The sequence below is a fragment of the Neltuma alba genome, unplaced genomic scaffold (genome assembly GCF_004799145.2).
Source record: "Neltuma alba isolate B1F8T4 unplaced genomic scaffold, ASM479914v2 tig00012999_pilon, whole genome shotgun sequence".
NCBI lineage: Eukaryota > Viridiplantae > Streptophyta > Magnoliopsida > Fabales > Fabaceae > Neltuma > Neltuma alba.
Genome location: NW_021637350.1, coordinates 54,595 through 69,440, shown reverse-complemented (window position 1 = coordinate 69,440; position 14,846 = coordinate 54,595). Strand labels below are relative to the sequence as shown.

Below are 14,846 nucleotides of genomic sequence, written 5' to 3'. Positions count from 1 at the left end.
CTATGTTGACATACATATACAAATATATATATATATATATATATATATGTGGGGCATTGAAATGAGAACAAAATAGATCTAGCAACAGCCCGCAACATTCCTAATGACTCGTGGAGTGCGAATTGCATCATTTTCGTGCTTAATTTCTCTTGGGCTTGACCCCACCGGGTTCGAGTGTATTTACTAAGCTTTATGGGTTTATTGGGATAATTAAACTGTCCTACTGTAATCCAAATTAGGAGGTGTTTGGCTAACTCCAGAAGTGCTTTTTAGAAGTACTTTTCTGAAAATCGAGACAAACTCTTTTACATGTTTACTTCTTATACTATAAAAGTACTTCTGAAACCATGGTTTTATTTTTACCCAAACACCCTCTTAACCATTATACTACCTTTTATCCTTAATATAAGAGTTAATTTAACATTTAGTTTGGTCTTATATATAAGACTTCAATTTACTTTATCTCTCATATTTATTTATTTATTTCAAGATAGTCTTTACACTAATTACACACGTTAAAAGTTTTATCAAATACTAGTTCTAGCTAATATACTTGATTAGCAAGGTATTTTAGAAAAGATAACACCTATTTATTATAAATAACTAATTTGACTAGTTTTCTTAATCTATTCAAATTAGTTAACTAATTCTTATATTAAGGAACGAAGATAGTATATATATTAGATTTCATCACAAAGCTTTTGTATCTAAAATCCTAATCCCACCCGTCGCTCTTTCAAAAACATTGAGATCTTTCCTATTTTTTTTTTCTTCTTTAACTCAAATTCTTCTAGCCCTTTTACTAGGCTTCTTTCTGCCTCAGTGCATCCACCTCTTGAGCGTTTCCCTGTATATTAGAAAGAAATATATATTAATATGATCACATGCATCTTTTTCCATAGTTCTTTGTTTAAAAAGAAAACCAAAACATGACATTGAGAGATAGATATCCTTACCAGATCCATTAGAGCTTCGCTGTTCATCAAATCACTCAAGTAATTGCCTATCCTCTTCTTCATTTCCCCCATTCGGATTACTATATTCATTTTCCCCATGACTGTAACTAATAATTCAGACATTGAACTTAAATTCTCAAATCCCCTTTCCAATTCTGCATCTAATTCCTCATTCCATGTTTACAGTTCTTTGATCCTGGGACTGTATCCAATATCTCATTTCAAAATTCAAGCAACTATATTCCTAAACAATCTTGAAAGTGCAAATGAAAAAAGGGGAAAGAAAAAAAAACTGATGTAGAGGACAGGTAAGATACCCAGAAAATGTTTTGCCTTTCGTTGGACCTCCTCGGAAAGAGCCTTTTTTGCCCTTTTCTCAGTCGCTTAGGCTGCAAACTCTCTCTTTCTTTTTGTCCTTTTCACTCTTAATGCTTCTTGACTCCTCAACTGCGCTGGGTGAACGAGCTCGGGTTTGGTGTATATATAGTTGGATTTCTTTTGTGCCGGACAAGAACAATTAAAGAATGAATTTAAAAAAAAAAAACAAGTATTTGTGTGAACGTTTTCGTAAAATAACTTTCAAACTCATCGTACAGTACAATTATATTATATGAAATAATATAATTGTTTATATTTTAAGTTAAAAGACTACATTTTAAAATAAGGTGGAACTCGCCAAACGCGTGAGTGTTCTGTTTTGGTGTTTGTTTCGGTTCGGTTGGTTGGGCTTGTCTGGATCACCTTCATTGTTGTTGCGTGACAGCATGAGTATTTTGTTCTGTGATGATTTGTTTTGGAAAATATAAATGCTTATTTGAATTCATTTTTATTAAATTTCGGATATGCCCTTAATGACCCCGAAATATTAGATAATTTCATTCATTTAATTATATATAATATAAATGAAATAACTAATTTAATTAATTATATCATCGAAATAATCTAAGTATTGGACATACGTGCATGATTTGATGTTATATTTAAATTATAATACTATTTTCTATGCTTAATATAAGAGTTAGTTGAGAGTTGAATTTGGTTCTAAATATAATAACTTAATTTACTTTGTCTCTTATCTTTTCTCAAAATATCTCTATTGAATGCAAATTAAAGGGTTCCCACAAAGAAATAATTCCAATCATCCGATACACATAGTTGAAGAGGATAATTTAAAAAAATCAACACATATTTACGACAAATAACTAATTTAGTTATTTTTTTTAGTGTCACCAATTATTTAACTCTTATATTAAGCATCAGAAGTATTAATATTTATGATTTAAATCAACTTTTTTTTTTTTTGGTAATGATCAACATTTAAATCTAGGTAGCTGATATTGCAAACATAGATCACATTTGGCAAGCAGTGGTGGTCCCCTGATGATACGTGGCAGGCAGTAGGTGAGAAAAGAAAAAGCTTTCTCCAACTTTCCAAAACAATAAATGCAAAATGCAAAAGCAAAAATTAAAAAAAAATCTAAAAATTGTTCCGGATTCTTAGTTTTTTAAAAACATATTACTACTTCAGGTCCTAATTATAAGACCTCATAGGAATGAAGATAGTATTTTTTTAATAACCAATTAAAAATAAATTACCAAACAAGTTTTTTTAAATAAAAAAATATTTTCAAATTAAAAAACCAAACAAGTTCATAATTTTTTATTTGCGTATGTGTTTATAACTTGCCAACTGAGAGCAGCTCTGCTCCTCACTCAAATAACAATTTAATTAGCGTTACTAAAAGAGTCCTAAAGTCAATGTGCTTAGAAAAATTAACATTAAATGTATCATAATATGCTGCATAATTCAAAAGAATTCTGATCTCAGCCGATTGCTATATTATTTTTAAAAAAATGTGGATAGTAATTATAAAGAATCAACAATGAAAATTATTTGAATTCAGTCAATTCACAGCTTGTTACAAAACAGAGGACACAACTGCATACACGTGCTTGCCAGCAAAAACCGTTTTTTCTTGTTTTTTTCCTGCGCCCCCCCGGGAGGGGGTTTGAAAAGCTGTACAGGTTTTATCCAATTGGCTATTAATTAAAATCAAGTATAATCAAAACTATCATGGCCAAAAGGAAGTAAATATGTTAGGAGAGTTTTGTTGAGATGTATATTAAATGTGCTTATAAGCACTTATAGAAGCAGATCTAAACAAGTCACAAGACTCTCAAAAAGTTACGAACCATATTAATTCAGATCACGTCATAATAGGACCTATTTGAATGGTGATCCTATTATTGACATTGCTGCGTGTTTAAAGAATCAAACTTGTAATCTACAATTAGGCTGAAATGACTCCTACCTTAACTAGTGTGATCGCACCAACCTAATTTTGGGAACAGAAAGGCAAAAATCTTGTTAACAGTTCCTTATGATTTTTTTATTAATATTAAATGGCAAAAATGCCTAATATAATTCCAACTTATCGACATTTATACATGCATACGAATAGGACTGTATATGGATAGGATTAGACAGGACAAGACTCTTGCCTAATGCCCAGATTGAAAAATGAATGGGCTGAAAAATACAACCTGTTGCCTGACCTTACTCATGAAAAGCCCTAATGAGTTTGGGCTGAGCAAATGTGGGTGGGGCAGGACAAGGCAGGCTTCCATTCCTAATAAGTCAATATACTATGTTAATTAACTAATTATTTATGTCTCTTTAAATAATCTAATATAACTTTATATTAAAATGACCTTAATTTAGTTATTACTAATTAATATACTATGAAAGTACATTTTATAATAGCTAAGAGGAGTGGACTATGACAAAAAAAATATTGTTAGTATATTTTATTAAACTTAATTGTTTTTCTAGTTTCTAAAATTTCTTAACCAAATATTAATATTTTTTTCCATAACTCCCAAATACACATAAGAGAATGGAATCAGTTATATTTAAAAAAATCTTTGTTATGGTTTAATGAATTTTTAAAGTGTCTTGATTAGCTTTTAATTTTAACCAAACAGAGACATGGCACTTTTAGAAAAACAAGAAGTAAAACAAATTTCAAAATAACTCGATTATCCTTTCATAGCTATTGAAGTTATGCTTAAAATAAACAATATATAATTACTTATCTACCAATATACAAATTGTCAATAGTCATAATGTTTGCATTAAAAAAAAGAGTGGTCATACAAATCATAATAAATAATAGGATGTCTACCTCTCAAAATATTCAAAAATAAATAAATATAATGAACACTGAATATTGATACAATAGTAGATTTGATTCAGGAGATAAATATGTGACAAATAAAATATATATAAATAAAATTATATATACTTTTGCGGGCATGGCTAAATAGGCAGGGTAGCATACCGTGCCCGATGCCTAGCCTTGCCCAATAATATGTCCAGCCCGAACATACTCAATCTTTTTTTTTGGATCTTTTTTTTAGAGCAAGCTGGTTTTTTTTTTGTGGGCTTAGGCAAAATGGATAACTGAACTTTATGAACACCAGACACATGAACATGACATTTCATCGGGTAAAGATCAAATATTTCAAGCCTCTTTGGTAGGCCCAAGGACTGGACATCTGTGGGCGGGGCGAAGGCAACCGTGGGCGTGGGCGCCGATCAGCCGCAACTCTCCTGAAATCTGTTAAGACCGTACTTGAGTTGATAAGATATATTTTTAGTTTCTTAATTATAGGGATAGAAGTAGGCTAAGCCCCTATCAGAAGTCTATAGTCTAGCTTACTTTAAACTTAGTCTAGCCTATTTAGTAAATAGGCCAGGTTTAAACTTAGGCCTATTGCAAGGCCTATTTAGGTAAACAGGCCATGTCTATTTTTATAAAGCCTAGCTTACAAGTCTACAAGCTTGGCCTATTTAGCTTTTTTTTTTTAATTTATACTATTATATAATATAATCTATATTAATTTTATAAATTATTTATAAAATTACTAACTTAGCCATAATCCTAAGCCTCACATCCTATCATTCACATACAAACGCAACCATTTCATCAATCAATCTTTCACCTCTACATTTCTTTTCTTTGATCACTCAAGATGACTATGTTAGCTCACTCCCTCTCCCCTGATTTACGTTATTCACTAAAGCATAATAATTGTAGTAAGTTTGTTTTAGTGATGCCTAAATGAAATATTATAATATTGCTAGAAAAGCAAGAGGTAAAATCTAGTTTTAATTACATGCCACTTGTTGGGTTTGGTTGATTTTAGAAAATATATCTCCTTAGTCAACCTATAATTGGTTTTCTTATTCATATTTGCTGGAACAATTGTTGTCACTAAGCATTCTTCTTTTTAACTGGACTCTTATTATCTTATATTGTATGTGAGAATAGATCTTAAACTTTTAAGACATAACGTAGGCTTTAAAATAGGTTTGGAGAGTTATATATGAATTTGGAGGCATGTGTTTTTAAACCTATTTAAATACTTAAATTTTAAGTAGGCTTTTAAAAAGGCTTTTAGGTTTTATCAACCCTTTTGAAGGCTCAGGCTCGAGTTTTAAAAAAAGCTTACATGTAGACTTAGGCTCAGGCTTAGGCTTTAGATCTCTGATGCAGGCCCAGGCCTATTTAGCTAAAGCCTCGCCTAGCCTAGTCTATTTCCACACCTACTTAATTATAATAGTGTTACTAGCATTTAATTAAAAATGATGACCGAAAAGTTTAAATGTTGACACTGAAATTAAATACTAGCAAAATAAGTTCTAAATTCAATTCGTTAATATAATATGCTCTAAATTCAATTCATTAGTATGATCATTTTTTATATTTTAAAATTTAAGCATTTTTGTAGGTATTTAATGGTAAAATTGCCATTTAAGTTGGTTGAGCCAGTACTTCCTCTTGGATAATACTACCTTTAGTTTTTAATATAAAACTCAGTTAATTAATTTGAGAATATTAAAAAATTAAATAATTTTTTAAAAATTTATATATAACTCATAATAATCCAATAATATATATAATTATTTTAAGAAAATCATGTAACATATACCATTAAATTCAAATTTCATGTAAATTTAGGCGATCAGAGTACATTGACCAGGTTAAATTTTTTTTTTCCAGAAAAGGCCTTGTTAAATTTAATTAGTACTCCTTTCCTAAAATATCTTAATAATCTTTTTTAATGTCTTCCCTCCTTCTCGTACTCAATTATAGTTGAAGGATTATCAATACGAATGATTTAAGAAAAACTGATAAATATAAAAAATTAGTCTTATATTTAAAATTAAGATTAACTTTATAATTAAGTCTTACATTAAATATCATAATAGTATTATTAGTTATTTTTCTCGTTTTCTTTCCCCCAACTCTTCCTTGCGTCTTGTATGGATGGCAGGCCGCATCATCAACAGCCTTTTTGATTAATTAAACTAAGAACAATGGATCTACTTCGTCCCACTCATACTCACACTGTCAATGATTTCTAGAAGAAGGGTTTGATCCAAAATGCAAATTAATTGAAAAGTAATTAACATTTATTTATTAATTTTGTTCTTGCAATTGATTCTGAAATATAACTTTTTTTTTCCTTTCACAACCTCATTTAATACGAATTAAGTTGAAAAATTTTTAATTTATATTAATCTTAATGAGTTAACTATTATTTTAACTTTTATTGTTTTTTATTAATGTAATGTTATTAAGAAGAGGAGTAATAAAAAATTCAAAATTAGGAGGGTAGGTCCCGCGGCTGCTCATTGTGGGCCCGGCCGACCCTCGTGGCACAGAAGAAAGGACAAAGAGGCAAATAATTGTGCGCTTTCATGAGCACCCGCGTAAAGCAAACCCCCAACCTCCTCACTTTGGTACTCCTACTTTTTGTAAATTTTCCCCCCTCAAAATATGAGAAATTGTATCATTATTTTTTATGATTAAATTATTTTAGTATTTATCATTGTTTGAAAATAAATCTTTGGTAAGGACATTTTATTGGTATGTAAAGAAAACCCATTAAAAGTATTGAGTACGTGTCGTTATCTGGATTGGATATTATCATGTGGGTCCCGCATTTGCTCAGTCTTGAGTCTTCATCCTTATCCACTTCCCAGCTATTCCACCTATCCAGCCCCCGTCGTCTTCCTATTGCCGCTCACACTTACTCATGTCATTTTAATTTTTATTCATTTTTCGATTGATTTTGATTTTTGATTTTTGATTTTTGATTTTTGATTTTTGACAACACATACGATCAGGTTAATTTTTTAAAAAAAAGTTTTCAAAAAACTTAAAACCTTAATTATTTGCTAACTATTTTCCCAGTTAAAGTAGCATTTGTCTGGTCCACGAAAAAAGTTAAAGCAGAACATGTTTTTCATCCATCCATCCGTTATTCATCCTCTAACTCGTATTATTAATATTTGTCACATTTAAAGTCCATTTGCTCTTCTATTAATGAAATCCATTTGTTCTAATGCGTCAGATATACAAAATTAAGCAATTAAATTTTCCATCCAAAAAAAGCTTTTTCCAGCATATTTTTATTTTCAAATTTCAAATTTCAAAATTTAACCTCAAGCACCACATAATTATTCACTTATTTTAGATTTTATATGATTTTAAGAAAATAAATTTCTTTTCAAATGTAAAAGTAGCACTCACGTCATGAATAAAGATGTATCAACATCAATATTTAATATAAAACATACAATTACAATTACAATTGTAATAAAACCTATAATAATTCAACTATCACAGGAAAAAATTCTATAATTTAACAATTATGACCGATATTACTATATCTTTCAATCATTCTAGGTTTTACCCCTCTCTAATCTGTATCAGAGTAAAAGTCACACGTGGAAATATCAAAATGCTTGATCCATTCCCACCCCCATCTCCGAAAATGAAAATAAAAATAGAAATAAAAAATATTAGAGATATTTTAAGCACCCCCATCTCTTCACCCTTTCTATATAAATATCTGCACTAGCACACTGAATATTCCCATTACCAGAGACGGTGAGAAGCTGATCTCAAGAAGATGGTTCTGCTAGAGAAGCTTTGGGACGACGTTGTTGCGGGGCCTCAACCAGATCAAGGCCTAGGCAGACTCAGGAAGGTCATCGCCACCCAGCCCTTGAACGTCAATAAAGGTCAGTTAATTAATTAATTCAGCTTTGAAGCTTTATTTTTCTGTTGTTAGTTTCTGAAGCTGAATCGTAAATATGATCGGTTGTTTTTTTTTTTTTTTTTATCTTGGTTCAGAGGAAGGAGAAGGAAGCAAGAAGTCGTTGTCGATGCCGTCGACGCCAACAACGCCGACGACACCGACGACGCCACTGTCAGCGCGTAAGGCCGACAACGTTTGGAGGAGCGTGTTCCATCCTGGCAGTAACTTAGCCACCAAGACGATCGGTGCTCAGAAGTTCGATAAGCCTCTGCCCAACTCTCCGACTGTCTATGACTGGTAAGCTTACTTCTTTTCTGGTTCATCAGGCACTGTGCATGCATATATATATATTTCCCGGCGCGTGACCATACGCCTTCGGGGATGACTAATTAATAATTAATAATTAATGAGAAAATACTCAGATATTTTTGGATCCGGTGTTTTTCTTCAAGCAGATCTGGATCATCCAACGGTCTAAATATGATTCTTGAATTTTTTTTTTAATTCTTTTTTGGTATGTTGCCATAAGCCTGGCGGGAATTCAAACTCTTTGCATGTGTCTACTTGGTTGATGATGCTGAAGCGTAAGATTGTTGAGTAATTTGGAAGATTGGAAATTATATTATTTTATTTATTGCTTTTATAATTAAACAATATTTGAGTTGAGGTGAAGAAATTGTTTTTTGGTACAGATTTAAGAAAAAAAAAATTATTATGCAGAGACCTTTGCGATCCTGAATTTATGAGCGCAGATGATAAAATCAGGACTTAAAATGAAGAATAATTTCCATGGGGGAAGAAATGGATAATGGAAAAAACTTTTTTTGTCCAAATGAAAGTAAGTTTGTAAGTTTATGAGTTGAAGAATAAAACGATATTTGAGACGCGCCAGGGATCTGCGTGATCCGCGCGTGGGAGGAAGTAATTAAATCTGTCTGTTGTTTTCTATTGATATGAACGGTTGGATCTGACAGTATAATTTGTTCACCGGACTACCAAACATGGATCTATAATCTAATGGTTATTGATGTGTGCTATGAATCTGTTCAACGGTGATGGATCGGTTTATGGTGGGACTAAAATGATTAGGGTTGTGTGTGATTGCAGGCTCTACAGCGGTGAGACCAGGAGCAAGCACCGCTGAGGAGAAGATGGAGTACGTGTTAACATCACCGTGGGTTGGAATGTAAATAGCGTCTCTTGATATGTCGCATATGCCACGTGTCAGTGTAAGACTACGTGTTGTTCTAACCGGATTGGTCTGTTTGCTGATGAGTGAGCATATATGTGGTTTGTCTTTTGTTCTAAAGTGATGTGGATGTAATGTTCCGTGAAGAACTGATGAGGACATTGTTGTCTCTTGGTTAGTTTGTTGGTGGTTTTTTTTTTTCCTTTTTCTTTTTTGAATTTTTTCCTTTTGGAGAACGTTGGTTTCTTTTTGTTATGAATCTATAATTATCAAGATAGTATTAAAATCTGGCTTAATTTGTCTGGTTTCTTGAGTTTTGAATGAAACCCTTAAATGACGTTAACTTAAAAAGGGGGGGGGGTAGTTGGTCTAATTTGCTCTTGAATAAGTGTTTAGTCGCGTGTGCCAGTTAAATGTGAAATTTTTTTAATTAACGTTTAATTTTTTTATTTAAATATTTCTCCTCTAGAGTTTTGTATGAATATTTTTATATATTATTTAAATTATGATGTGATCTTGACTCTACTGAAGCTGCATCATTAACTTTTGAACTGTTATTTCGATGAATTCTTGTAAGATCAGTGTGTATATATTTATAATAGGAAGACGATTGATGCGCAGTGTGGTTAAGTTTTTGGGATTCACTAAATTTTTTGTTGTGAAAAGTTCGAAGTGATCCCTGTAATTTAAATATAATTCGTTAGCAAAAGGGGAAAGAAAAGGAAGAAATGTGATTCTTTTTATGAGCGATATGTTTTCATCTACGTATTATCTCATAATTGAAAATCAAAGAGATGAGATTCGTCTTCTTGAATGTGGTGGGAAGTGCTACTATTATTTTACAGATTAAATGGATAAGGATGGAATATGGATGACATCGTACGAAATTAGTGGAGGGTCTTAGTCATCGAAGTAGTAATATTTTTTATTTGGGGTAAGATTGTGAACCTAAATTAATACTCTCTCTTTTTTATTATAATAGACATTTAATGCTTATGACATGTTCTTATATATAAGAGACACTTAAAAGTTGTCTTTACTTTTTTGTGTTGATTTTTTATTTTATTTATATTTATTGTCTCCAACTCACACACTCTCTCCTTCTCATTTCTTTTTTTTTTAATAAATTACTATTGTTCTCTCTTATGTTCTTTCTCTTTATTAATGAGGGTATTTTTAGAAAAAAATATTATACTTTTTACATATTAATTGTTCTTACTAATTTTAACTGTTTTTTTTATCAACGTAATTTGGTTATTCGTCTCTTATAATAAGGAACGGAGGGAGTATAAAATTAAGGGTAATAATTGAAGCTTGGTGGGGTTAAGTGCAGAGTAGCACGCAACGAGGCAAGCAGAGGGAAGGTTATCGAAAAATTTTGTATTCAAAGCGGTCGCTTTCTTTCATTTTCAGGTACCGATTCGGCGTTTATATTGATTAATTGATCCAAAGGGACGGGCTACCAAATAAATTTATGGAATCCAATGGAATCTGAAGGCCCACATGATTCGTGAAGGGAAAATTATAATCTTCTTATATCACATGAACATAAGCAACGGGATTTTGTTCCAAACTGAAAATAATAAAGGAAATTTTAGGTAACGGAAGGGAGGGAAGAAAAACATTTAATGAGTTCTATTTAAACAACTGGAAATTCTAATACGGACAAGAAGTAATTAAAAATAATAATAATTAATTAAAAAATTTTAGTCAATTTTCCCCCCTGCCCTCCTCCTATTTTTCCTCGTGTATGAGAATATGATTGTCTTTTATTTAAAGGCATTTGAATCGAATCAAGATAATAATTTTAAAAGTGTTTTTACGATGTACGAAGTAAATATGTGTAGGAGTTTATTTTGTTTTGGGTGCTTCTAAACACTTTTTAAGTTTGGGTGGTTTTAATTACTCATCTGATTTAAATATAAGATTTATTTTATAGTGTGTTTAGAATTATTTGAATCTATTGAAGAAACTTGCTACTTTTGACAAAGCTCTTTTGCTTGTGTACTTGGATGGATTCTAAAAAAATTAAACCTTAGCTGCAAATCGGTGTGCTTGTACAGCTCTCACCAAAAAAGTCGAAGGACTGGGTGGTAGAATCCCCTTTTACTTTCCTTGAGATCTTGACGATGAAGTTGGTTAAATACACAGTTGATGAGAAATTCCTTAAAAGTTATTCACTGGAGAAGTGTTTTTAAGTACAAATATTTGTTATTTGATGTTATTCATTAGGGTTCAAGCATTTGTCACTTAGAATTAGGGTAACTCCACTGAAAGATCCCCCCCCCCCCCCGCAAAAAAAAAATCTATAAAGCTTGAATTTTCAACATTGTTTACAAGGTGTAAAATCTCTGTTTTTTTTTTGTGTGGCCATCATAAGTCTTTTTCGCTCTTTCATCCATGAAGCTCGACTTTTGGACCTTGTTTAAAAGCAATTAGTCTCTTTGGTCTTGTTTTATTTGTTTTAACCATCAGATAAGTCTCTTCCATTTGACTTAATCATCGTCTACTTTTGGACCTTGTTTTTATTTGTTTTAACCATCAGATAAGTCCTGACATGAAAGGCCAAGAGTTTAGAGGTTTTCAGCAGCTATATCATAAGGAAAAATGCACAATATTTAGATGCTCATTAATTAGAGTTAAAACGTTGATACTAATTTTGAGAGGGAAAAAACACTAGAAAGGGAAAGGAAGTACTACCTCCGGTTCTAATTATTAGACTCAGTTGATTAATTTGGGAAGATTAATGAACTTAATTAAATTAGTTGTTTGTAATAAATAGATGTTATTTTTCCTAAAATATCCTTACTAATCAAGTTTGTTATCTAGAACTATTATTATTAGAAGGATTATGTTGGAAAAAAATAGATAAATATGAGAGATAAAATAGATTGGAGTCTTATATTTAAGATCAAAATAAAAGTCAAACAAAGTCTTATATTAAGGATCGGAGGTAGTAGTATATACTAGTGTATCATTTACTACTTCTCCTAATAATTAAAACATTTAAAGTTTTTCAGCACATCCCAACATCATATCCCATAGATATGTGATCCTCATGTAATGCATTAAATTGGATAAATGACTCTCATTATTTATCTTGTAACATTTACAACTTATTTCAATTAAATATTATTATTAAAAGGATTATCTTGGAAAAAATAGATAAATATGAGAGACAAAATATATTAGGGTCATATATTTAAGACCAAAATAAAAATCAAACAAAGTCTTATATTAAGGATCGGAGGTAGTAGTATATACTAGTGTATCATTTACTACTTCCCCTAATAATTAAAACATTTAGAGTTTTTCAGCACATCCCAACATCATATCCCATGAGATATGTGATCCTCATGTAATGCATTAAATTGGATAAATGACTCTCATTATTTATCTGGTAACATTTACAACTTATTTCAATTAATGCCTACCATTGTGCTTATAAAAAAAATGCCTACCATTGTTGCAACGACACACTAATGTCTAAATAATTTAAACAGTATCTTCTCGCATAGTGTTTCAAACCAATATTACAAGCGTGGTGGAGAAACCAGCTTCCATGTTTTTAAAGAGAATAGTTCGAATCTTCTTTTCGCCACAGATGATGCTAAGGTGCTTCAGAAAATGGCCAGTGTATTGGGAGGAGTTATCGAAGCAGTTCCAGAAGGTGGATATGAGAATCTTAAAAATGGTAAGGCCATTTCTTGTCTTATATAACCTTGGAGCAAAGGTCCAAAGGTGACGCGTTATAGTATTCAACCACTGAGATGTTTTCTTTTTTGTTACATAAAAATTTAAGTGAGTTGGATCCTTGAGACTTACCAAGACCAAGGCATACCTTCGGACTCAGAAAATACTTACAGAGGTGTTTTGGTTATTCAGTTCGGTTAATAATAATCGAATTAACCAAATAACGAAATATAACATAATTCTAGTACCGAACCGAAGCTAAACATGTTGAACTAATCGACCCAAAATAAATTCGGTTCAGCTAGTGGGCTTGTTCAGTTATTAGGCCCCTTTTTTGAGCTTTTCTTGTTCCAAACAGCATAACAGTAAACCTGAATGTAATCAGTACAGACAACACCTTCACTACTTGCTCAACTGCTCTTGGTAGCAGAGTACTGTAATTTCAAGTTTTCAACCAAATACTTCTATCTACTAAACCCATTAAAATGTCAATCTACATTTGTTTTTACCTCACGAGAACAAAAGTTTTTGAACTACATGCTAGCTACTAAACCCACTAAAATGTCCATCCCTCTCATTTTAACTACTTGTTACTACTTTTATCTCCATGCTCATATAAGAAGCAACCAAAAAGGTAATGAAACCTGAAATTTTCGAACTACAGTGTTCAGTCATTCACCATGTGTCTTACCTTACAAGAATGAAGACTAAAGGCGAGAGAAGAGAATTCGATGGCCAAGGAGGGAGAAGGGAAAGGGAGGAGACAGTGGCAAGTGGCAATCTGCGAGCTACAAGCTCCAACAGTCAAGGATGGAGGAGTTTAGTTTGAATTTTATGAGCTGCGAGTAGAGCTGGTAATACGGGCCAGCCTTATAGGGCGGCGGGTTTCAATGAGCCAACTATATAGGGTTGAAATTTTAGAAATGTCTCATTTTTCTAGGTCAGGCCCTTAAGCTGCGGATTCTAGGGGTGGAAATAGGCCAAGCGTCTTGTCAGGGGCCTGTGGCTTGGCTTGGCTTGGCTTGGCTTGGCCTATTTAGATATCAGAACAGGCTCAGACCTGTAAAAAGATCTGTTTACTTTATCAGGGCAGGTTTAGGCCTAATAATAAGTCTGTCAAGCCTGTCAGGAAGCTTGGGCTTGTTATCTTTTTTTTTTTTTTGAGGTTAAAATTATAAATGGACAGGAGGGAATCTGCTATTCTGATTGGTTAATTAAGAAAATTTCACCCATATAAACATGTTATCCAGAGCTGATTGCATGCTTTATTTCATTTTCATTCTCTATAATAAAAATAATTGATGTATGTATAATGACACATATTTGAACAGAGAAAGAAAACACAAGTGCATTAAAAAGAAAAATAAAAGCATCATTCATTTTTTTGATTGCTTTTCATATTAATCTTACATAGAATACATATATATATATAGATATAATTGACCTATTATGTTTTAGACTGTATATATGTGTGCTCAATCTAATTCTTATTATAATAGTTGCTTAATTAATTTAAATAAATAAATAAATAATAAATGTAACATATTTTTTTTTAAAACACCATGTGTAACAACATGATCACATATCATTTTGTTAGTAAATTAGTTTGAACAAATGATAAATTTAAAATATAAAAAGGATTAAGGACGTTTCATATTTTAAACTAGAGTTAGTCATCAATTAATTTTTATACTAGAGATGGGATGAAGTGATATTTTTATACTAGAGTGAAATTATGTTTTCTAATAATTTTTCATATTTGATTTTTTTTGGGCCTAAGGGGACATGTTTTACAAATGTGTTAATCTGATAATTTCATTTTTTTTTTGTATTTTAGATAAATTGGATTGAATTATTATAATTTTGAATTGATTTATGTGTGTTTGAAATTTGTT

At 31.5% G+C, this 14,846-nt stretch overlaps 1 protein-coding gene across 1 annotated transcript; it reads left to right on the top strand.

Annotated features, from left to right (window-relative positions):
* Positions 1-7,913: 7,913 nt before the first annotated feature.
* On the top strand, positions 7,914-9,547 carry LOC114733465 (auxin-repressed 12.5 kDa protein). Its single transcript, XM_028920932.1, has 3 exons — positions 7,914-8,052; positions 8,165-8,366; positions 9,177-9,547. Exons 1-3 carry the CDS (start codon positions 7,941-7,943, stop codon positions 9,211-9,213), a joined length of 351 nt encoding a protein of 116 aa, XP_028776765.1. The 5' UTR covers positions 7,914-7,940; the 3' UTR covers positions 9,214-9,547.
* Positions 9,548-14,846: the final 5,299 nt, after the last annotated feature.

What these genes read in the sequence shown, in the direction of transcription:
- LOC114733465 (XM_028920932.1), top strand. Translation starts at nt 7,941, where the DNA reads ATGGTTCTGCTAGAGAAGCTTTGGGACGACGTTGTTGCGGGGCCTCAA. An exon ending in GCCCTTGAACGTCAATAAAG is followed by an intron (nt 8,053 to 8,164) that starts GTCAGTTAATTA and finishes ATCTTGGTTCAG; the next exon opens with AGGAAGGAGAAGGAAGCAAG. An exon ending in TCTCCGACTGTCTATGACTG is followed by an intron (nt 8,367 to 9,176) that starts GTAAGCTTACTT and finishes GTGTGATTGCAG; the next exon opens with GCTCTACAGCGGTGAGACCA.